Genomic DNA, 24,224 nt, shown 5'->3' on the forward strand with positions numbered 1-24,224 from the left:
AAATAACATTAATTATTGCGGGACCAGAGGCAATGGTGGAGAAGTAGTGCTGGATGTCATCAGGTTGCATTTCAAAACTAGCCCCATATTTGTGGTTAATGTTAACAGTGGCAGCATATAAATGAAGAAAAGGCATATCCTAAGGAAGGAAACTTGGAATATTTTGGAACTTACTGTGCAAGGTTGAGAGCACAAGCCATTACCAAAGACATGCCAGGTCTGTTTCGGAACACATAGGAGTGGAACAAGTTGAGGACAACTCCTTCTCCCCTAGATCGAAGTAAACTGTATATCAGAAAGTCTGAAGTAGAATGGAGTTGTGGAGTTTGTGGAGAGGATTAAGAAAAGAGAATGGGGAAAGATGTTGTCAGTAGCTTTGTTTGAAGCTGCCTTTGCATGTATTGCTAGTTACAAGATGTTTCTCTGGATTATATTCCTGTAATCAATCTGAATTTCATATTAATGATCATAAAATACTGATGCAGTTTTTGACCATACAGTAAAGACTTTCTCAACCTGACAATGATTCAGTAATGGCTACTTTACCAATATAATCTTTTATAGATTCCGAAGGCTTCCTTCTTCCTATACCATGGAACTTATCACCATCCATGTCTGGCAGCTGGCAGGAAAACCCATATTTTTCAGTTTTATCCAGGGCCTCAGAGCAGTGCTCAAGTGCCTGGTAAATTGCACTGATATTTTCATCATCTGGGATGATCAGTATGATAAAAACTTCCATATTGTGAAGAAAGCACTTCAGAAACAAAGCAGGTAAATAAGTAGGAATATGTTAATAAAATCAAAGTATGAACTATGCTGGTCTGAATTTAGACTCTTGTTTTATAGTTCTGTTATCTTTTTGCAAAGACTGTATAGCAAATCTATTCACAAGGCCATAAAGCTGTAAACGTTGCTTGATATGACACTGGGCCACCAAGACCAGAAATAATGTGGGGAAATATGAGGTTGTGCATTTTGGCAGGAAGATTAGAATGACCTACATATTATTTAAAAGGAGAAAGACTGCAGAAAACTACAAAGTTGGGTGTTCTTATCTATGAATCACAAGTTCAGAATCCAGGTTCAGCAGATAACAGGGAAGACAAACAAAATGTTGGCCTTTATTCAAACATAACTGAATAAAAAGTAAGGACGTTTTGCTAAAATTATGCAAGGCACTAGCCAGACCACAGCTGGAATACTGCAAATGGTTTTGGGCTCCTTAACTAAGGAAATCTATATTGACATTGGAGGCAGTCCAAAGAAGGTTCACCAGGCTGATACTGGGTATAGAGAGACTTTCATATGAGGAGAGATTGAGAAGATGGGGCTTGTACTCATCGGAATGTAGAAGAATGGGATGTGACCTTGTTGAAACATATAAAGGGACTTGAAAGGATTGATACAGAAAGGTTGTTTCTTTTTGTGAGAGTCTAGGATCAGAGGGTATAACCTCAGAATAAGTGGTTGCATATTTAAGACAGAGGTGAGGAGAACTTACTTCTCTCAAAAATCTGTGCAAATTCTTCACCACAGAAGGCTATTGATATTGAGTCATTGTATAGATTCAAGGCTGAGATAAATAGATTGTTAATCAGTAAGGGAATCAAATGTTTTAGGGAAAAGGCAGGAAGTGGCCTTGAGGATTATCAGGTAATTGAATGGCAGAGTAGATAGGCTGAGTGGTTTACTTCTGCTCCTGAAATTTAGAATAGCAAGGGCTAACTTAATTGACGTCCATAAGATTCTTAATGGCCTTGACTGTGTGGAGGTTTTCTGTTATGGGAGAATCCAGAACACAGGGACACTGTTTTAAAATGATGAGGAGAATGTTTTTTCTCTCAGAGGGTTGTGCAAATTTGGAACACTCTGCCTTGGAAAGCAGTAGACGCAGGTTCATTTAATATTTTTAAGACAGAAGTGGATAGATTCTTGTTAGGCAGGGAATCAGGGTCATCAAGGGTGTAAGAGAAAATAAACTATCAGCCTTTGTGATCTTATTGAACATTATAGCAAGTTCAAGAGGCTGAATGGTGAACTCTGCTCCTAATGTTTTGTTTGACCTATTTTTCTAATCAAGATCTTATTACAGTTTAGAGATCTTATTACACACCACTGGAGCTGAACCTGGGCTTCCCGGTCCAGGGCTAGGGACACTAACATGCCACAAAATAGCCACTTCAACTCTGCTTCTAATTTGTATGTTTGTAATACAGTAATGGTGCTTTGCTTCAAGCTATATATTAACTGTGTAAGTGTGATGAGCAACAACATTGTAGAGGATGAATTCCCACAATATGGAGAAGTTAGTTTGTTGAGGAACGAACTTGGGAGTAGGCTACTTTAAATCTAGTTTTATGCAGGGAGAAAGGGCTCATCAATGCTGTATTTCTTCAATACCTTTTTGGGAAGAGTGACCATAATATGGTGGAATTTTGCATTGGATGTTCTTTGAAAAGGATGTGGCTAAGTCTGAAACTGAGGGCTTGAAATTAAACAAAGGAAACTGTGAAGGTTGGAAAGACAAGTTGGCTGTGGTGGATTGGGAAAGTATAAGGTAAAATGGAGAACTCCAGATCTGTTGGCTTGACATCAGTAGTAGAGAAAAAATTAGAATTTATTATATAGTATGAGTAACTGGGCACTTATAAAATAATAATCTAATTGGGCAACATCAACATGGATTCATGAAAGGACGTCTTTATTGATAAACTTACAATTTTAAAATATTTTACTAATGATGTGGAATAAGAACAACCTGTACATATGGCGCATTTTGATTTTCAGAAAGTTTTCAATAAGGTCCAACACAGTAAATTAGTAAGAAAAATTAGAGTGCATGGAATAGGGGGTAACTTGCTGTAAAGGATTGAGAGTTGGTTCAGAATGAAACAGGGAGCAAGAATAAATAGAGTCATAGAGATGTACAGCATGGGAACAGACCCTTTGGCCCAACTCGTCCTTGTCAACCAGATATCCTAAATTAATCTAGTCCCATTTGCTAGCACTTGGCTCATATCACTCTAACCCCTTCCTATTCATATACCCATCCAGATGTCTCTTAAATGTTGTAATTGTACCAACCTCCACTACCTCCTCTGGTAGTTCATTCCATACACGCACCACCGTTTGCAAGAAAAGGTTGCCCCAATGGTCCCTTTTATATCTTTCCCTCTCCCCCTAAACCTATGCCCTCTAGTTCTGGACTCCCCCAACCCTGGGAAAAGACCTCATCTATATATCCTATCCATGCCGCTCATGCTTTTATAAACCTCTATAAGGTCGCCCCTCAGCCTCCAATGCTCCAGGGAAAACAGTTTCAGCCTATTCAGCCTCTTCCTATAGCTCAAACTCTCCAACCCTGGCAACATCACTGTAAATATTTTCTGAAACCTTTCAAGTTTCACAACCTCCTTCCTCTAGGGGTTATTTTCAAGTTAATCTGGATGCAACTACCAAATGTAATATTTCCAAATTGTGGACAACACCAAAGTAAATGAGCAATTCTGTTGTGAAGATTACACAAAGATGCATCATGCAGATTTGGATAGGCTGAGTGAATAGCCAAGAACATGGCAGATGGAATATATGTGGATAAGTTTGAAATTTGATAGAAGGAACAGAGGTACAAGAGTACATCTTAAGTAGTGAGAAAGTAGTGAATGTTGATGCTTAATGGGCATGGGTGTCGTTGTTTATAAGCCACTGAAAGCCACACACAGGTGCAGCAAGCAATTAAGAAGGCAAGTGGTATGTTGACCTTTATCTTAAGAAGACTTGACTAATGGAGTAAAGATGCCATGTTTCAATTGTATAGAACCTTGGGCACCTGGAGTATAGTGTGTTTTTTTAATCCCCTTACCTAAGGAAACTATCTGTATTAAAGAGGGAGTACAGCAGACGTTCACCAGACTAATTACTGGAATTGTCTGACTTTTCTAACTGGAGACGTAAGACCTGTCTCCTTGAGTTCTCATTGAAATTTACAGTTTTTAAAGGGAGGGATAATGTCAACGTAAAAAGGTACTTCCCCTAGTTGTGCATCACAAATTAGGGGACACACTTTCAGGATAAAGTACAAGCTATTTAGAACTGAGATAAGGAGGAAGTTTTTTTCACTCAGGAGTCATAAGTCTTTGGAATTCTCTAGTTCAGAAGAGTGTCAAAGCTCAGTCATTGAGAATGTTCCATACGGGGACTGATACATTTTTAGACACTAATGACATCAGGGAAAGTGGGGATATCAGGGGAAATGGTGTTGAATTACATGGTGATCTAGAATGTTGGAGCAAACTTGAGGGGCTGAGTTGCTATGTGCCAAGTTTGCTACACTAAGGATTTTAGAGCCTGTAATTTGAAATCATTAAATTAATATAAATGGTATAAGTGTTTGTTTTCAATTCCAGACCTTTTGTTTTGGATCCAGCAAACCCCACTTTTAATGTCTGTGAAAATAGCAATGCTTGGGATGAAGTGACTCATGTGGCCCGTCAAAGTCTTCTGAAGCCACTCCTCCGTGGTATACAAGCAAAGGTTCCATGGCTCTTCACCAATAACTGGTGATACTTGTTTCTTTTCAGCACAGCAATCAGAGTACTCTCTAGGTAACACCAAAACATGTTACAAAGAATATTTATGCAAAATTATATGTAAACTGAAATAATGAAGTGTTTAACTTTCCGGTCATGTTTGTGTAAAAGTAAGTTAAAAGGGACCTTAGCTCCTGCCTTATAAAATAAGTTTGCATTTTGGCTGCAGCTATTTTAATCTAGTAAATAATCTGACAAATTATGTCAAAAAAAGACAGGAACCATAAAATGTCCCTGACTTCAAATCTGTGATGTGTGCAAACAAGTAATGTAATGGGATGTGTACCTTATGCTGCAGAAATTCATAACATTCTTTTATTTTCATTGAGGTAAAGCATGAGTAAATGGAACTTTAACTTCAAAAGTTAAAGATGCAAATTTTCTGTCCTGTTAATTATTGAGTGTCTGTATTAAAAATGAAGCATTCTGGTGAAACGTACAAACCTTTGGATGAAGAATAGGAGTAGAATATGCAGCTCCTCAAATTTGCTCTGCATTTGTTAAGATCATGACTCCACTGTCCCCACACACTTTGTCTCCCTTATCAATCAAGAATCTATGCAATGCAATCTTAAAAATATTCAATAACCTGATCTCCATATTCTCTGGGGAGCATTTAAAGTCTTTGATAGATTTTAATATAAAAATAAATAAGGATGTTATTTGTATTTTCAATGGACCTGGTTGATCATTGCTTGCCAAAAGTAATGAGTCTCAAACTAGAATTGTGAAAAAGTGAATCGGATGTTTTGCTAAATACATTTGTATAGAACTTTGATGTAACCATATCTGGAATACTGTTTTGGTCTCCATATGTAAGGAAGGTTGTACTCGGATTTGAGGCACCACAGGACAGGGTCAGCAGATTGGTTCCTGGCATGGGAGAGCTGCCAATGATGAAAGGCTTAGCAATTGGGCCCATGTTTCCTAGAATTTAGAAGAATAAATGTGTAAAATCCGTCTGAAATGTATAAGATTCGAAAGAAGCTTGACACAAAGAGGTTGTTTCCGTAGGTGAGGAATCTAGAGCAAAGGGCAGAATGTCAGGATAAGTCACCAATCATTTAGGACAAAGGTGAGGAGAGTCATTCAGAGTTATGAATCCTTACAATTCTAAGCAAAAAGCCCTATTCTATGGATTATGCCCCAAATTGTGGACATTTATGTGTTTTTCCCTTTCAAGAATACACAAGAACAGCTGTTAAAAGTCTGGTCTGCATGTGCTAGTGGATAAGAGTGTATACTATGGGGATCCCAGTTATCTTTGTGCAGCAAGTAAAAAGAATGGAATTCTCCTCTCTTTCTTTGTTCAAACCGGAAAGCAATTGAAAGGACACAGAACAAGAGCTTTTCAGCTGATCTAGAAAGGCAAGATTCCCAAAATCAACTGTTCTCTTACAAACCTGTACTGCTGGTATCACCCAACATAACAGTCACAGCATTCCACTGTTTACTCTACACTGTTTACTGTTTATAATTTGAACCTGTTTGAATCGAGATATCCCAACCTAATCTAGTCTCATTTGCCAGCACTTTGCCCATATCCCACTAAACCCTTCCTATTCATTTACCCATCCAGATGCCTTTTAAATGTTGTAATTGTACCAGCCTCCACCACTTCCTTTGGCAGCTCATTCTATATACACACCACCCTCTGCGTGAAACATTTGCCCCTTAGGTCCCTTTTATATCTTTCCCCTCTCACTTAAATCTATGCCCTCTAGTTCTGGACTCCCCCACCCCAGGGAAAAGGCCGTGTCTATTTACCCTATCCACACCCCTCATTATTTTATAAACCTTTGGAAAGTCACCCCTCAACCTCCGACGCTCCAGGGAAAACAGCCCCAGCCTATTCAACCTCTCCCGATTACTCAAATCTTCCAACCCTAGCAACATCCTTGTCAATCTTTTCTGAACCATTTCAAGTTTCACAACATCCTTGCAAAAAGAAGGCAACCAGAATTGCAAACAATATTCCAAAAGTGGCCTATACAATTTCCTATACAGCTGCAACATGGCTCCCAACTCCTATACTCAATGTTCTGACCAATAAAGGAAAGCATGCCAAACACCTTCTTCACTATCCTATCTTCCTGAGACTCCACTTTCAAGGAACTATGAACCTGCACTCCAAGATCTCTTTGTTCAGCAACACTCCCCAGGACCTTACCATTAAGTGTATAATTCCTACTCTGATTTGCTTTTCCAAAATGCAGCACCTCAATCTCATGAAATAGAGGGAGAACTGACCATTTGGACACAGAGCTGACTTGAAGGTAGAAGACAGAGAGTGGTGGTGGAGGATTGTTTTTCAGACTGGAGGCCTGTGACCAGTGGAGTGCCACAAGGATCGGTGCTGGGTCCACTACTTTTCGTCATTTATATAAATGATTTGGATGTTATTTAGCTTTTATATGTAATTTGAACCTGTTTATAATTTGTGTATGTCTTCCATTTAGTATTAAACTTATTCTTTCATTTAATAAAGAAAACCTGTTTAAATTGGCTCCTTTTAAATCATGGCTTAAAAAAATAATTTTGTATTTTGTATCAATGTTCTGAGGAAGGGTCACTCAACCCAAAATGTTAACTCTGAAATCAGTCCACAGATGCTGTCAAACCTGCTGAGCTATTTGAGCAACATCTGCTTTTGTTAAAAAATTAATTTGGTCTTAGAGAAAAGCTTTGACAAGAAATTGATCATTTTAAAATTAAACTTGCGCCAAAACGAGGTGGTGGTTGAAGAAAGAAGGGAATCCCATTTATCTCACTTCTCCCAGGAGGGTGACAATTTGCTGTATCCTGTCTGAAACCATAATAGCCTGAGGAAATATGCCCAGGGAATTCCATATAAAGAAACTTCCCCCATTGTCGTGATGTAGGAAATGTGGCAGACAATTTGGCAACAATGCACTCTCACATTTAGCAATGTGATAGTGATCAGATTATTGGCTTTTTATTGATGTTGCTTAAGAAATAAACATAGAGTCATAGGGATATACAGCATGGAAACAGACCCTTCGGTCCAACCTGTCCATGCCGACCAGATATCCCAACCCAATCTAGTCCCACCTGCCAGAACCTGGCCCATATCCCTCCAAACCCTTCCCATTCATATACCCATCCAAATGCCTCTTAAATGTTGCAATTGTACCAGCCTCCACCAAATCCTCTGGCAGCTCATTCCATACACGTACCACCCTCTGCGTGAAAAAGTTGCCCCTTAGGTCTCTTTTATATCTTTCCCCTCTCACCCTAAACCTATGCCCTCTAGTTCTGGACTCCCCGACCCCAGGGAAAAGACTTTGTCTATTTATCCTATCCATGCCCCTCATAATTTTGTAAACCTCTATAAGGTCACCCCTCAGCCTCCGACGCTCCAGGGAAAACAGCCCCAGCCTGTCAGCCTCTCCCTGTAACTCACTTCTCCCTGTACTCCATGAGATCTAACCTTGCTAATCAGTCTCCCATGGGGAACCTTGTCGAACGCCTTACTGAAGTCCATATAGATCACAGCTACTGCTCTGTCCTCATCAATCTTCTTTTTCACTTCTTCAAAAAACTCAATCAAGTTTGTGAGATATGATTTCCCACACACAAAGCCATGCTGACTATCCCGAATCAGTCCTCGCCTTTCCAAATACATGTACATCCTGTCTCTCAGGATTCTCTCCAACTACTTGCCCACCACCGACATCAGGCTCACCGGTCTATAGTTCCCTGGCTTGTCCTTATCACCCTTCTTAAATAGTGGCACCATGTTTGCCACCCTCCAGTCTTCCGGCACCTCACCTGTGACTATCGATGATACAAATATCTCAGCAAGAGGCCCAGCAATCATTTCTCTAGCTTCCCACAGAGTTCTAGGGTATACCTGATCAGGTCCTGGGGATTTATCCACCTTTAACCATTTCAAGACATCCAGCACTTCCTCCTCTGTAATATGGACATTTTGCAAGATGTCACCATCTATTTCCCTACTGTCTATATCTTCCATATCCATTTCCACAGTAAATACTGATGCAAAATATTTATTTAGTATCTCCCCCATTTTTTGTGGCCCCATACAAAGGCCGCCTTGCTGATCTTTGAAGGGCCCTATTCTCTCCCTAGTTACCCTTTTGTCCTTAATATATTTATAAAAACCCTTTGAATTCTCCTTAATTCTATTTGCCAAAGCTATCTCATGTCCCTGTTTTGCCCTCCTGATTTCCCTCTTAAGTATACTTCTACTTTCTTTATACTCTTCTAAGGATTCACTCGATCTATCCTGTCTATACCTGACATATGCTTCCTTCTTTTTCTGAACCAAACCCTCAATTTCTTTAGTCATCCAGCATTCCCTATACCTACCAGCCTTCCCTTTCACCCTGACAGGAATATACTTTCTCTGTTGGCCGGGATTTTGGGAAAACTCCCCTATACTACTTTAAAGTAGTACCATTGAATTTTTTTACTCCTAACCAAGAGGTATAATATCCCATTCAAAAGCTATTATCACCAACAGTGAAGCATCTTTTCAGTCCTGTAGTGGAATGTAGGCAAAGACGTTTAATTTTAATTGAAATATAGCAAATTGAAGACAGAGAGTGCCACAAACTGAATCACAGAAGCCTGATAACTTGTTCAGGCTAATAATGGGGAGTTGAAGTGTTCGATAATGTCTACAGAGATCAGCTTTTCTTGTACATTTAGTGTTACTGTGAATAGAACAGTTCTTACAGCATCTGAGGATCCATATATTGTTCTTTCCATTCCTATCATTAAGTAATGTTCTTGTATGAAGAGTTAAATATGTTCCCAAACTGTGGTGGATGCAGATCCCTATTCAGCCGTCTAACATTGCAGATTGAGGATAATGTTCTCCTTCTCTCTTAGTGTTTTTGTAGCAGCAACATGAAGCTATCTAAAACAACTTTGCTCTGAAATGTAAGGCTGCCCTCACATGATATTACAGTCATTCAGTTCTTACTTCTGTAGTCAGGAGTATGTTTATACCCAATTATTACTGATGTAATTGATCCTTCTTCCAATCCTACTCAGACCCCTTCCCACAACTCGTTCTCCAGTACATCGATTACATTGTCTGTGTCACATCTGTTCTGATGATGCTACCTTCCACAGGGATGCTTCAAAAATGCCCGCCTCTTTCCTCATCCAAGGATTTCCCATTACAGTGATCAACGGGACACTTAGCTGTGTTTGACTGATCTCCCAAACTTCTACTCTCATCCCTTCCCAAAAATGCTAAGGTCCCCTGGTTCTCACTCACCACTTCATGAGCCCCTGCATCCAAAGGATTGTAAGCTGCCATTTCTGCCATCTCTAATGGCATTCCTTGATCCAGTCAGATATTCTCTTTTCCTCCCTTGTCAGCATTCTGCAGGGACCGCTCCCTCCAGGATACTCTAGTCCACTCCTCCTCCATTTCCAACATCTCCTAAACCCCCATGACATCTTCCCCTGCAATTGGTGAAGGTGTAACACCTGTCCATTTCCCTCCTCACTGTCCAAGGCCCCAGTCACATCTTCCAGGAGAAGCAGCAATTCACTCAATCTAGTCTATTCAGTGCATATTCGCTGCTCACAATGTGGTCGGCTCTACATTGGGGAAACAAAACACCAACTGTGTGACTGTCTTGCAGAATACCAACGTTCATTCCACAAAAATGATCCTGAGCATCTAGTTGTCTGCCACTTGAACACACCACTGTGATCCACATCAACGTTTTTGTCTTAGGCCCATTGCAATGCTCCAGTGAAGCTCAGTGCAAGCTTGAAGAACAACATCTCATCTTCTGCTTGGAGACCCTGCAGCCTCAGGACTCAACATCGAGATCCTGATTCCATCCTTCTCTGTTCTTTTTTCACCCACTGCGCACTTGGTCCTGTTATGATATTGGGTTTGTCCCACAATCCCCTATTCTCATCTACCCCTAGGCCAATTATCACATTATGTGCATTGCTTTCAGTACAGCTCTCTTACTCTTGGTTCTTCTCGCTTATTCAGCTTTCCTTCTGTCTTGACATATTATCCATAATCTCCTTGCTTACCTACCTTATTTAATTCTCTCTCTCTTTCTGTGCTCCATTTCTACCTATCTGCACACCTCTCCCCTCCACCATCCCTTCCCCAATTTCATCTTCTGATGACGAATCATTAAACTTGAAACATTGATTCTGCTTTCTTCCCACAGATACCACCAGACCTGCTGTGTTTCGCCAGCAGTTTCTGGTTTTGTTTCAGATTATTGATGTGACATGTGTTTTTTCCTTGTAGGTTGCCTTTGATGTCTTTGCTGAGTGTATTTCGTTTTTCATTTTCATGCTGCAAGTAAAAATAGGGTTGAAATTCAGACCTTTTCTCACAAGTAATTGAAACCAAACATTTAAGGTTTCCAGTATTCAACTTCAACTTCACTGAGCGCACATGATGTACCACACTTAAAGTTTGGCCTTTATTCAACTGAAAGTTATCGAACCCAATATAATTCCAAAACGAGAGCTTGAACTGGAACTTCACATAAAGTTGATGTTGTTTGAAATTGCTACCTTGAAATCTGTTTTACTGACACCATTTATATGCCACTAGCTTGACCATCCAGGCATTTAACAGGTTGGCTGCTTTGTTAAAATTCCAAGTCCTATTTTTCATTCCTCCAAACCAAATGTCTGCCAAAAACCTGCCATTTCGAGAAGATTACTTTTAAAATGTTATGATGATTTAAAATGTGGGCTGCTAGAAAATTGAAGTTACAACCCTGTGCCACTGCTGAAATCAGCATTTTGAAAGATGCTGATGGGAATCATTGGAGTCATAGTCTGTGAGCTGTGACCTTGCAGACTGGTTATGAATAATCTTGCTAGTGTTTGCTGATCTTTGCTGAGTGACAAAATGCACCTGCAAAGAGTATATTTGTGCATAGTTCTACCCAATTAGTCATGGTAGATGAATTCAAATTATCTGAGCAGCAATGTTTTCATCCTGTATCAATCTGTCATTTCAACTACACTCGAGAAGCAAAATCACATGAGAAGATCACTGTCCTGTCTTCATGCTACCTGCTACACACATAATATCTCTCCACGGCTACCCAACCATTCATGAACAGTAGTTTTACAATGAGAGCCATGCAGAATCTTAGTTTATCTCACAAAATTGCTAAGAGTACAATAAGGACAACAGAATTCGGTTTGTGCATGAAATAGTCATACCATCAGTAACTTGTTATAATTAGAACAATGGCAATGCAAACTTTATGACATAAGCAAATAGTATAATTTGAATTCAGTGTATTGGATACTAGGTCTTGGGAATTTTGTTTGTGCAGATTATTCCTGGATTTAGTTGACACTGTCATTTACCAATTTCTACCACTACAATATCATTGTAACACTATTGCAACCATTTAAATTCCACTTGCAGGAATCGGGAGGCTGGCTGGAAAATTCCAGTTGGCCAATTTAATTAGCCTTGTCACCTTTAGCACTTTCTTGTCACACACAGTCAGATAGCCCTGCTATTTAACCACACCTCCTGCAACTCTTTGCACAAAAGGCTCATGAGCAGGTTAGAAATGGAGAATTTGGTGCCAGCTGGTGGTGTAGAATTCTGAGGCAGCCCCCTTCTGTTCAACCCTGATGCTTCTGTTGAGCTTCAATGGAATTATAGCAACAGAACAGAAATTCCAATGGTATTCTGTTATAGTTCAAAGGGAGAAAAGGGAAGAGAAATATGGCATTCATACAATTGACAATGAAACTACAGACAGAGCTTAAACACAGGTCAAGCAGACCAAATGTCCTGTTCCTATGCTATAATTTTGAGTTCATTCTGTATGCAGTATGAATTTTTTGTATCTCACAAAATTGCTAAGAGTACAATAAGGACAACAGAATTAGGTTTGTGCATGAAACAGTCATACCATCAGTAACATGTTATAATTAGAATAATGGTAATGCAAACATTATGACAAAAGCAAATAGTATAATTTGAATTCTGTGTCTTGGATACTAGGGCTTTGGAGATTTTTTGTTTGTGCAGATTATTCCTGGATTCAATTGACACTGTCATTTCCCAATTTCTGCCACTCACACGTCATCGTGGCATTTGCAAGGCTTGCCAAGAATAATGATCACCATGACCAGTTCTGTTGTAGGTTGCTGATCTTTGTGCTATCAGAAGAAATATTTATATAGCTAAAGGATGTTTCCTTGTTCAAAGCAATATTTCCACTCCTGAATTAATTTCACTAGTTCTATTCACACATTTGACAACAGCCACATTCTGATCTAACTTGACTGAGAGCAAGTGTCAGAATTTCTTTTCTTTGTAGAACCGTAATTCATAACCAGTTTCCCTGGCTTTCTCGAGGTCCTTAAGAGATGATTGAAGCTCCTGAGTTATAATTCCTGATATCCTTTTCTCCTTCAAAATCCAGTCTAATGCCATCTGACTTCTCAAACAATCATCCAACGATTGTTTGGAATAATAGGAAATTACATCCTGTGGAAATGAAAACAGAAAGAAACAAATAGTGCAATTATTATACACTGGGCATCATCACATTGGTAGAAAAGTCAGTTAGGAATAGTTTGATATTTGGTGGCTTATACTAACAGATTCTGATATGAAATAAGATAATAAAATGTTTCACAAAAAGTAGCATTTATTGTTCTAATGCTTTCCAGTTTTTGCAATTCTCAGTGTCATCTATCGGGTGTATTTTTGATAAATCAATATATCATACTTTGCTAGTAACCATGGTATGTTAAAATACATTCCGTACTTCAGGGTGCTGGTCCACATTGTGGGCTATGTTAGGTTTGCAGAGATGTGACAACACACTTGCAAACTTTCCTGAATGTAACATCAAGATTAAAAAATATGCATTTTTAATAGGACGGAGGTAATGCTGGCTGGGCTATCATTTATTACCCATTCCTAATTTCCCTCAAGTAGTGATAGTCGGCTGCCTTCTTGAACCTCTGTAGTCTATATGCTATAGATATATCGACAGAGCTGTTGGGAATTGAGTTCCAGAATTTTGACAAATAACAGTTCAATTTTAGGATGGTGTGTGGCATGGAGGGGAACTTGCAGATGGTGTTTTTTGTATATATCTGCTGTATTTGCCCTGATAGGTGATAGGTGTTGCAAAGTAAGTTTTTAAAAAATGATTTACAGGAGCAGGGCGTCACTGGCTAGGCCAGCATTTATTGCCCATCCCGAATCGCCCAGATGGCAGTTTTAAGAGTCAACCACATTTCTGTGGGTCAGGAGTCACATGTAAACCAGACCAGGTAAGGATGGTAGTTTCATTCCTTAAAGGACACTTGCAAACCAGATGTGTTTTTCCAACAGATGATAATGGTTTCATGGTCATTGTTAGACTCTTAATTCCAGATTTTAGTTTTACTGATTTAAATTCTACCATCTGCCATGCTGGGATTCAAACACAGATCCCCTGGAAATTAACTGGGTCTCTGGATTAATAGCCCAGCGATAATACCAGTAGGCTATCACCTCCCCTAATAGTGATGTCATTGTGTTAACGGAAGGCTCCAAGAACCACAAATATATTCCTTTGAATTTTGTTATCTTAACCGGTGGAATCCCATTCTAAGTTTGGTTTTGACAGGGCATAACATAGTCCTTATGGAGAAGAAATCCCATTTTTATCTGTTGTCAGTATTAGGACCTTTGGTTTTCCCTATATATGCTAATGATCTGGATCTCGGTATGCAAGGAACAATTTCAAAATTTGCAAATCCCATGAAATTTGGATGAAGTACTATGAGGAGGACATTGTGAGACTCCAAAAATTCATTGTCAAGTTGATGAAGTCGGCAGATAGATGGCAGGTAACATTCTCTCTGAGCTGCACATGTAGCCACTCCAAGGATCTGTGCATTGCAATCGATTTTCACATGCCAGTTGCAACATTGACTTCCAGTTCCAGAGGTTGCTGCAATGCACAAAGCCTTGGATGCCTGTGCAATCAAAAGGGAACACTGTGGCAGATGACTTTTAATACAGGGAAGTGTGAAGTGACGCACTTTGGTCAGAAGAACATTGAAAGACAATACAAAATAAGTGGTACAATTCTAAAAGGGGTGCTGGAGCTGATGTGGTATATGTGCACAGATCATTGAAGATGGCAGACAGGTGGAGAAAGCAGTTAATAAACATACAGTATCCTTGTCTTTATTAATAGGTGTATAGAGTACAAGAGCAGGTAGGTCACATTGAACTTGTATAAGCTACATGTTAGACCTAAGCTAGAGTATTGTGTACAGTTCTTGATGCCATTGGAGAGAGTGCCAAAGTTATTTACAAGACTGGATCTAGGAATGAGAAACGTCATTATGAAAATACGTTGAAATAGTTGGAACTCTTTTCCTTGGAATGAAGAAGGCTAGGAGATTTGATAGAGGTTTTCAGAATCATGGGTGGACTGAACAGAGTAGATAAGGTGAAGTTGTTCTTGCTTGTAAAGCTGCATTTTGGAAAGGCAAATCAGAGCAAGACTTAGACACTTAATGATAAGGTCCTGGAGAGTGTTGCTGAATTAAAAGACCTTGGAGTACAGGTTCATAATGTTATGGAGCCCCTCAAAATATTTCAAAGAAGTAACCTGGACCCTAACTTTGCTAGTTGTTTCAAGCAGGTGTAACGTGGGTATTGCAGGAGAGATGCAGCTGGTCAAACCACTTGGTTTTAAACAAGACAGAATTTATTTACAAGATTACCGAATGAAACACAAACAAAAGAGAATAGAATACCAAGCAACTTAACCTACCTGAAAACCCAAAAGATTCTCCCAATTTAATGATGCTGTTCCAAATATTTGCAACAATCCTCATAAACACCCCTTGGCACAAAAGGTAAAATCAAACACAGGGTCTTACAGGAGAGTGAGTGAGAGAGAGAAAGATGGCAGCATGGAACACCCTCTTCCATGTAGCTGTTTCTTGGACCAGTAGCCTCAAACTGAATGGACTGCTTTCAGTGAATAGCCAGACACATAAAACCAAACCAAACCAAACCAGACAAAAGCTGAACTGAGAGAACTGGCCACTCCTCTTTCAGTTAACAAGTGTTTCTTTTAAAAACTTGAAAGCCTTTTTTTCCTGAGGCAGTATCTGTTAGCTATAATCTAATTGGCCCTAAAACCCATCCAAGCCAGACATTTCAGAATTGCTACTTTTACAACCTCCCTGAAAAAAAAGCCAAGGACAGCATAACCTTGTTAAAGGAGCAGCGTCGTCACAATAGTTCTTTCAAACTGCAGGTAGATAGGATAGTGAAGAAGGCATTTGGTATGCTTGCCTTTATTAGTTAGTGCATTGAGTATTGGAGTTGAGAGGTCATGTTGAGGCTGTACAGGACATTGGTTAGGCCACTTTGGACTACTGCAGTCAATTCTGTCTCCCTGGTTTAGGAAGGAAGTTGTGAAACTTGAAACGATTCAGAAGAGATTTACAAGGAGGTTGCCAGGTTGAAGGGTTTGAGCCATAGGGAGAGGTTGAATAGGCTGGGGCTGTTTTCCCTGGAGTGTTGAAGGCTGAGGGGTGACCTTATAGAGATTTATAAAATCATGTGGGGCATAGATAGGGTAAATAGACACAATCTTTTCCCTGGGATGGGGGAGTCCAGAATTAAAGGGCCTAGGTTTAGGGTGAGAGGGGAAAGATTTATAAGGGACCTAAGGGGCAACTTTTTCACACAGAGGGTGGGGCATATATGAAATAAGCTGCCAGAGGAAGTGGTGGAGACTGGTACAATAACAACATTTATAAGACATCTAGATGTATATGAATAGGAAGGGTTTAGAGAGATATGAACCAAATGCTGGCAAATGGGACAAGATTAATTTAGGAAAACTGGTTGGCATGGACAAGCTGGATGGAAGGGTCTGTTTCCATGCTGTACATCTCTATGACTCTAAAAGAAGCAAGAATGAAAAGGCATAGATTTAAAGTGTTATGCAAAAGAAAAACCTTTTTCACACAGTGAGTAGTAAGGGTCTGGAATGTATTGTCTGGAAATGTGGTGGAGGCAGGTGTAATTGAAGCATTCAAGAGGGTATTGGAGGATAATTTGGATAGAAGTCATGGACAAGGGTATGGAGAAAAAACAGAACATTGGCTGCAAGTAATGGCGCTCATTTGAAAAGCCATCCTCGGTTTGTTCCTGCAGCCCACATGGATGCCAGATGCCAGTCTTCAGTCAGTTTGATTCCCTCCACATGATAACAAGAAATGGCTGAAAATGCAAGATTATTCATTATTCTGTGCTTTTCAGCAGTTCAAGCTTAGCAATAGGAACCGGGGAAAAGATGCAAACAGATTGTTAAAGACTAAGTCAGATATCAAGGTAATGAAAGAGACTTTAGCAAATCATAAATCAGAGCAGCAGACTAGTGTGGAAAGTCAATTAAAAGTGAAGCAATAATGGTTTACAATTAATGATGATTAAGCATACCAGTTGTTTATAGGATGGATATTGGGATTACGATATCTTAAGAAGTGGTGTAGTATTAAGTTCCAATTTGTTTGGTTTGTTGGTGTAAACATAAGCTGCTAATTATTTCTTCATGTTTGGTCAAGTAGCTGAAAGATTACCTGACGGGAACACTTCCTTTCTCGCAGACTTTTCAAGTTTCCATTCCAGTGTAATAATTGAAAGACTGTCATCAATTCCTGCAAAAAGAGGAAGGCAATAAGTCTTGTTAAGAAAAAAAAGTCCCAGTTAGGAGGAGTTGGATTAGGCCATTTGGCAGTCTCAGCCTGCTCCGACATTTGACAAGATTTACAAGGATGTTGCCAGGGTTGGAGAGTTTGAGCTGTAGGCAGAAGCTAAATAGATTGGGGCTGTTTTCACTGGAGCGACAGAGGCTGAGGGGTGACCTTATAGAGGTTTATAAAACCATGAGGGGCATGGATAGGATAAATAGACAAAGTCTTTTCCCTGGGGTGGGGGAGTCCAGAACTAGAGGAGACATTTAAAAGGGACCCAAGGGGCAATTCTTTTCACACAGACAGTAGTACGTATATGGAATGAGCTGCCAGAGGATGTGGTGGAGGCTAGTACAATTACAACATTTAAAAGCCATCTAGATAGGTATATGAATAGGGAGAGTTGAGAGGAATATGAGCCAAGTCCTGGCAAATGGGACTAGATTAATTTAGGATATCCAATCGGCAAGGACCTGTTGGTCCAAAGGGTCTGTTTCCGTACTGTACATTTCTATGACTCCATGACTCTATGTCTGACTTTTTATTGATACCACCCTGAACAATCCCCAGCCCCTCAATTCGGTCACTACCCTTATCATTTTACATCTTGAAAATACTCAGCGAATGGACATTCACAATGCTCGGTGATACAGAACTCCAAAGCTTCATAAATCCTTGAATGAGGACAGTTGTCCACAATACAGTCTTAAGTCGCCAACACGTATTCTGAGACTGACACTGTGTTCTAGATTTCTCAGCCAGAGGAAACATTTTCTTAGCATCTACCCTTATTATGCTGTATGTTTCTAACAGGTCAGCCATCTCTCATTCTCCTAAAATCCATGGAATAAAGGTCTATTGAACCTATTGGGACTTTATCCTGACAGCGCTGAATGATGCTCCTTTAACCCATTGTCTCCACTCTGAGTGTGCTATATCTCAGTATTACTGGGACTAATTATTGCCTGATTCTTAGAGTTTCAACAAACTTTTTTATTTGCATGCTATTATACATAATATTGATCTCTAAACTAGCTCTCTCTATCCAGCTTTTATCATCTTTCTTTCAGAATCTCATCAGCATATCACTTTTGATGTCAGTGTTATGTTATCTTAAACATCATCATGTCATTTTCATATACTTCTCTATTGTGCTACAGTTCCCATATCTTTCATAATAGATCAGTTTTCCTACTACTACTGAAACTGCATTAACTGGCCTGTGGTCTCATATTTTCTCTTTTCCACCTTTCTCAAGTAGTGGATTATGTTTATTCCAATCCATGGGAAATGATCTAAGGCATTCTGGAACATCAGAATAAATGTATTCATCATCTCTGCAGCTATGTCATTCAAAACGCAAGGGTGCAAGTTGCAAGAATAGGAGATTGGTCACAACTTTATCCCATTAATTTTCTAGGGCTTTCTTAATTTTTATTGATTTCCTTCAGTGACATGGTTCACTTTTTTTTGGATTTTTCTTGTCTCTTCTATGATGAAACATGATACAAAGGGCAGAATATTCAGGTTCCTAACTTTTACCAAATGCACCAAACAAGCTCAACATCAAGATGTTGAACTTTGTACACCTCAATCAGATCCTCACTCAGCCATCCCTACTAGAACAACCTCTGCAACCACCCCAGACGATCTAGTGTCTCTTCATAACTGAATCACTCCAGCCCAGGCAACATTCTAGTGACTATCCTCTGCACCCAGTCTAATACAATCACATCCTTTCAACAGTGTGGTGACCAGAACTGCATATTATACTCCAGCTATAGCTTACCTAACATTACATACAGTTCCATCCTAACCTCCTTGTTCTTGTATTCAATGCTTTCGCGAATAGGGCAAGAATCCCATATGCATTCATAACCATCTTATCTACCTGTCCTGTTGCTTTCAAGGATCTATGTCTCTCGCATTCTGTACTTTCAAAGGTCCTACTATTCAATCTGTACTCCCTCACCTTGTTAGTCCTCCCAAAATGCACCACCTCACACATTTCAGGATTGAGTTCCATTTGTCACTGTTCAACCCATCTGACCAGTCCATCTCTATCATCCTGTAGTCTAAGGCCTTTCTCCTTGCTACTTACCACACTACCGATTTTTGTGCCATCTGGGAATTTACTATTCATACCTTCATTCATGTTTATTAATTTAGTATAATTCCCATAGAGTTTGATAATTTTAAACAAGAAAATTGAATTCCCAGTAACAACCAGTTTGCAATATTTAAATAAAAACTGAATCTCCGGATGCTGAAAATCTGAAACAAAAAATAAATTGTTGGAAAAACTCAGCAGGTCTGGCAGCATCAGTGGAGAGAAAACAGAGTTAACATTTCAAGTTAATTGACCCTTCAGAACAAATGTAGCTAGGAAAAGGTGGTATTTATGCTGAAGACAATCAGTCGGGTGGGAAAAGGAGTTAGCGGATAGGCAGAGATGGTAACTAGACAGGGAGAGAGAGAGAGAGTGAATGACAGGGAGTCAAAGGGATGGATAACAGTGTGCTCTGGAGAAAGAAATGCTGATAATGGGTCCATAAGTAGCTGGAAGTGAATTGGCTGTAATGAAAGCAGCCCATATCATTGACAGGATTTGGAGTATGGGAATGGGGATAGGACATGGGAGAGTTTCTAAAGTTATTGTACTTGATGTTGAGCCCAAGTGGAAAATGAGATATTGTTCTTCTTGTTTGTACTCAGCCTCACTGGAGCACTGCAGCAGACCTGAAACAGAGATGTTGACGAGAGAGCGTGGTGGTGTATTGATGTGGCAGGTAACTGGAAGTTCAGGGTCACTTTTGCGGACAAAACTTAGGTGTTCTGCAGCATGGTCTCGTAGTCCGTATTCATCTTTTCAATTTAGCAGAGTGAATACAGTCGACTGTATTGAGTGAAGTCAGGTAAATTGCTTCTTCACCTGAAAGGTGCTTTTGGGGTCTTGGATAATGAGGAAGGAGTAAGTATACAGGCAGGTGTTGAACCTGCAATTGTAGGGAAAATGCAGTGGGATGGGGAGTGGTGTTGGGAATGGAAGAGGAATGGGCCAGGGTAGCCTGGAGGGAATGGTCCCTGTGAAATGCTGATAGAGGAGGGGAAAATGTGCACTTTTACAGGAAGAATGGAGGAGCTGAATATTATTTAAAAGAAGAAAGATTAAGGAAAGTGAGATAGAGTCATAGAGATGTACAGCGTGGAAACAGACCCTTTGGCCCAACTTGTCCATGCCAACCAGATATCCTAACCTAATCTAGTCCCACCTGCCAGCACTTGGCCCATATTCCTCCTATTCATATACCCATCCAGATGCCTTTTAAATGCTGCAATTGTACCAGCCTCAGCCACTTCCTCTGGTAGCTCATTCCATACACCTATCACCCTCTGCATGAAAGCATTGCTCCTTAAGTCTCTTTATATCTTTCCCCTCTCACCCTAAACTTTTGCTTTCTAGTTCAGAACTCCTCCAACCCAGGGAGAGGACTTTTGCTATTTATCCTATCCATGCCCCTCATGACTTCATAAACTTCTATAAGGTCACCTCTCAGTCTTTGATGTTCCAGGGAAAATAGCCCCAGCAGATTCAGCTTCTCCCATAGCTCAAACCCTCCAACCCTAGCAACATCCTTGTCAATATTTTCTGAACACTTTCAAGTTTTGCAACATCCTTCCTATAGCAGGGAAACCAGAATTGCACACAATATTCCAAAAGTGGCCTAACCAACATCCTGTGCAACCGCAACATGACCTCCCAACACCTATCCAGAATACTCTGACCAACAAAGGAAAGCATACCAAATGCCTCTTTCACTATCCTATCTACCTGCAACTTTACTTTCAAGGAACTATGAAACTGCACTCCAAGATCTCTTTGTTCAGCAACACTCCCTAGGACCTTACCATTAAGTGTATAAGTCCTGCTAAGATTTGCTTTTCCAAAGTGCAGCACCGTGTATTTATCTAAATTAAACTCCATCTGCCACTCCTCAGAAATTGGCCCATCTGATCAAGATCCCGTTGTAATCTGAGCTAACATTTTTCACTGTCTGCTACACCTCCAATTCTGCTGTCGTCTGCAAACTTACTAACTGTACCACTTATGCTCACATCCAAATCATTTATATAAATGATGAAAAGTAGTGAACCCAGCACTAATCCTTGTTGCATTCCACTGGTCACAGGCCTCCAGTCTGAAAAGCAAGCCACCAGCACTATCCTCTGTCTTCTACCTTTGAGCCAGTTCTGTATCCAAATAACTAGTTCTCCCTCTATTCCATGAGATCTAATCTTACTAACCAGTCTCCCATGGGGAACCTTGTCAAATGCCTCACTAAAGTCCATATAAATCACGTCCACTGCTCTGCCCTCATCAATCCTCTTTGTTACTTAATCAAGTTTGTGAGACATGATTTCTCTCACACAAAGCCATGCTGACTATCCCTAATCAGTCCTTACCTTTCCAAATGTAAATCCTGTCCCTCAGGATTCTCTCCAACAACTTGCCCACCACCGAGGTCAGGGTCACTGGTCTATAGTTCCCTGGCTTGTCCTTACCACCCTTCTTAAACAGTGGTATCACATTAGCCAATCTCCAGTCTTCTGGCACCTCACCTGTGACTATTGATGATAGAAATACCTCAGCAAGGGGCCCAGCAAACACTTCCCTACCTTCCCACAGAGTTCTTAGATACACCTGATCAGGTCCTGGGGATTTAACCACTTTATTGCATTTCAAGACATCCAGCATCTCCTCCTCTGTAAATGGGCATTTTTCAAGATGTTACCATCTATTTCCCTACATTCTATATCTTCCAGGTTCTTCTGCATAGTAAAGACTGATGCAAAATACTCATTTAGTATCTCTCCCATCTCCTGTGACTTCACGCCTTGCTGATCTTTGAGGGCCCTTATTCTCTCCCAAGTTACCCTTTTGTCCTTAAATGTATTTATAAGAATCCTTTGGATTATCCTTAACCCTATTTGCCAAGGCTGTCTGATTTCCCTCTAAGTATACTCCCACTGCCTTTATACTCTTCTAAGGATTCACGTGATCTATCCTGTGTATTCCTGACATATGCTTCCCTCTTTTTCTTAAACAAAACCTCAATTTCTCTAGTCATCCAGCATTCTCTACACCTACCAGTCTTTTCTTTATCCCTAACAGGAATATACTGTCTCTGGACTCTTGTTATCGCATTTCTGAAGGCTTCCCATTTTCCAGTTGTCCCTTTACCTGCAAACATCTGCCCCTAATCAGCTTTTGAAAGTTCTTGCCTAATACCATCAAAATGAGCCTTCCTCCAATTTAGAACTTCAACTTTTAGATCTGGTCTATCCTTTTCCATTACTATTTTAAACCTAATAGAATTGTGGTTGCTGGACCCCAAAGTGCTCCCCCGCTGACACCTCAGTCACCTGCCCTGCCTTATCTTTCAAGAGTAGGGTCAAGTTTTGTCCTTTCTCTAGTAGGTAGATCCTGAATACTGAATCAGAACATTTTCTTGTACACACTTAACAGATTCCTCTCTATCTAAACACTTAACACTATGGCTATCCCAGTCTATGTTTAGAAAGTTAAAATTTTCTACTATAACCATAGTATTATTCTTACAGATAACTGAAATCTCCTTACAAATTTGTTTCTCAATTTCCCACTTACTATTAGGGGGTGTATAATAGAATCCCAATAAGGTGATCATCTCTTTCTTATTTCTTAATTCCACCCAAATAACTTCCCTGGAAGTATTTCTGGGAATATCCCCCCTAAGTACAGCTGTAATGCTATCCCTTATCAAAAATGCCACTCTCTGCCCCATCTTGCCTCCCTATCTATCCTTCCTATAGCATTTGTATTCTGGAACATTAAGCTGCCAGTCCTGTCCATCCCTGAGCCATGTTTCTGTAATTGCTATGATATCCCAGTCCCATGTTTCTAATCATGCCCTGAGTTCATCTGCCTTCCCTGTTCGGCCTCTTGCATTGAAGTAAATGTAGTTTAATTTATCAGTCCTAACTTGTTCTCTGCTTTGTCCCTGCCTGCCCTGACTGTTTGACTCGCTTCCTTTCCCAACTGTACCAGTCTCAGATTGATCTCCTTCCTCACTATCTCTCTGGGTACCCCCAACCCAACCTTCCAAGTTTAAATCCTTCCCAGCAGATCTAGCAAATTTCCCTGCCAGTATATTAGTCCACTTCCAATTCAGATGCAATCCATCCTTCTTGTACAGGTCACTTCTACCCCAGAAGAGATTCCAATGATCTAAAAATGTGAACCCTTTTCCCATGCACCATCTCCTCAACCACATATTCATCTGCTCTATCCTCCGGTTCCTACCCTCATTAGCTTGTAACAGTGGGAGTAATCCAGATATTACTACCCTCAAAGACCTCCTTTTTAAATTCCTGCCTAACTTTCTATATTCTCCCTTCAGAATCTCATCCTTTTCCCTTCCAATGTCATTGGTTCCAATGTGTACAATGACCTCCTGCTGGTCCCTCTCCCCTTTGAGAACATTCTGTACCTTCTCTGAGATATCCTTGATCCTGGCACCAGGGAGGCTACACACCATTCTGCTTTTTCGCTAATGGCAGCATAAATGTCTATCTGTGCCTCTGACTAGGGAGGTTCCTATCTCAATTGATCCCTTGGAACCCGATGTACCTGTCATTACATTAGAACCAGTTTTGATTCCAGAAACTTGGTTGTTCTTCCAAAATTCCCTGAGAAACCATCATCCCCTACATTTTCCAAAACAGCATACTTGGTTGAAATGGGGATAGCCACAGAAGACTCCTACACTACCTGCCTACCTCTCTTACTTTCCTGGAGTTAACCCATTTATGTGACTTTATCTGTGACTTTTCTCCCTTCCTATAACTGCC

General features: G+C 40.1%; 2 protein-coding genes across 4 annotated transcripts in view; one reads left to right on the top strand and one right to left on the bottom strand.

Annotated features, from left to right (window-relative positions):
- Positions 1–7,013, top strand: part of LOC140493157 (2'-5'-oligoadenylate synthase 1-like) — a 43,338-nt gene extending 36,325 nt beyond the window's left edge. For 2 of the 3 annotated variants that reach the window (XM_072591741.1, XM_072591742.1), the window contains exons 8-9: positions 565–774; positions 4,410–7,013. In XM_072591741.1, coding sequence (XP_072447842.1) covers positions 565–774; positions 4,410–4,566 — 367 coding nt within the window. In that variant the 3' untranslated portion in view covers positions 4,567–7,013. The remainder of the gene's footprint in view (positions 1–564; positions 775–4,409) is intronic. The other variant, XM_072591743.1, reaches the window with a different exon arrangement.
- A 5,546-nt stretch (positions 7,014–12,559) lies between these two features.
- Positions 12,560–24,224, bottom strand: part of LOC140493193 (protein limb expression 1 homolog) — a 51,635-nt gene continuing 39,970 nt past the window's right edge. Inside the window, exons 5-6 of the mRNA XM_072591745.1 lie at positions 17,220–17,297; positions 12,560–13,098 (exon numbers count right to left, since the gene is read on the bottom strand). Coding sequence (XP_072447846.1) covers positions 12,907–13,098; positions 17,220–17,297 — 270 coding nt within the window. The 3' untranslated portion in view covers positions 12,560–12,906. The remainder of the gene's footprint in view (positions 13,099–17,219; positions 17,298–24,224) is intronic.

Source organism: Chiloscyllium punctatum, chromosome 2 (assembly GCF_047496795.1).
Source record: "Chiloscyllium punctatum isolate Juve2018m chromosome 2, sChiPun1.3, whole genome shotgun sequence".
Classification (NCBI taxonomy): Eukaryota; Metazoa; Chordata; class Chondrichthyes; order Orectolobiformes; family Hemiscylliidae; genus Chiloscyllium; species Chiloscyllium punctatum.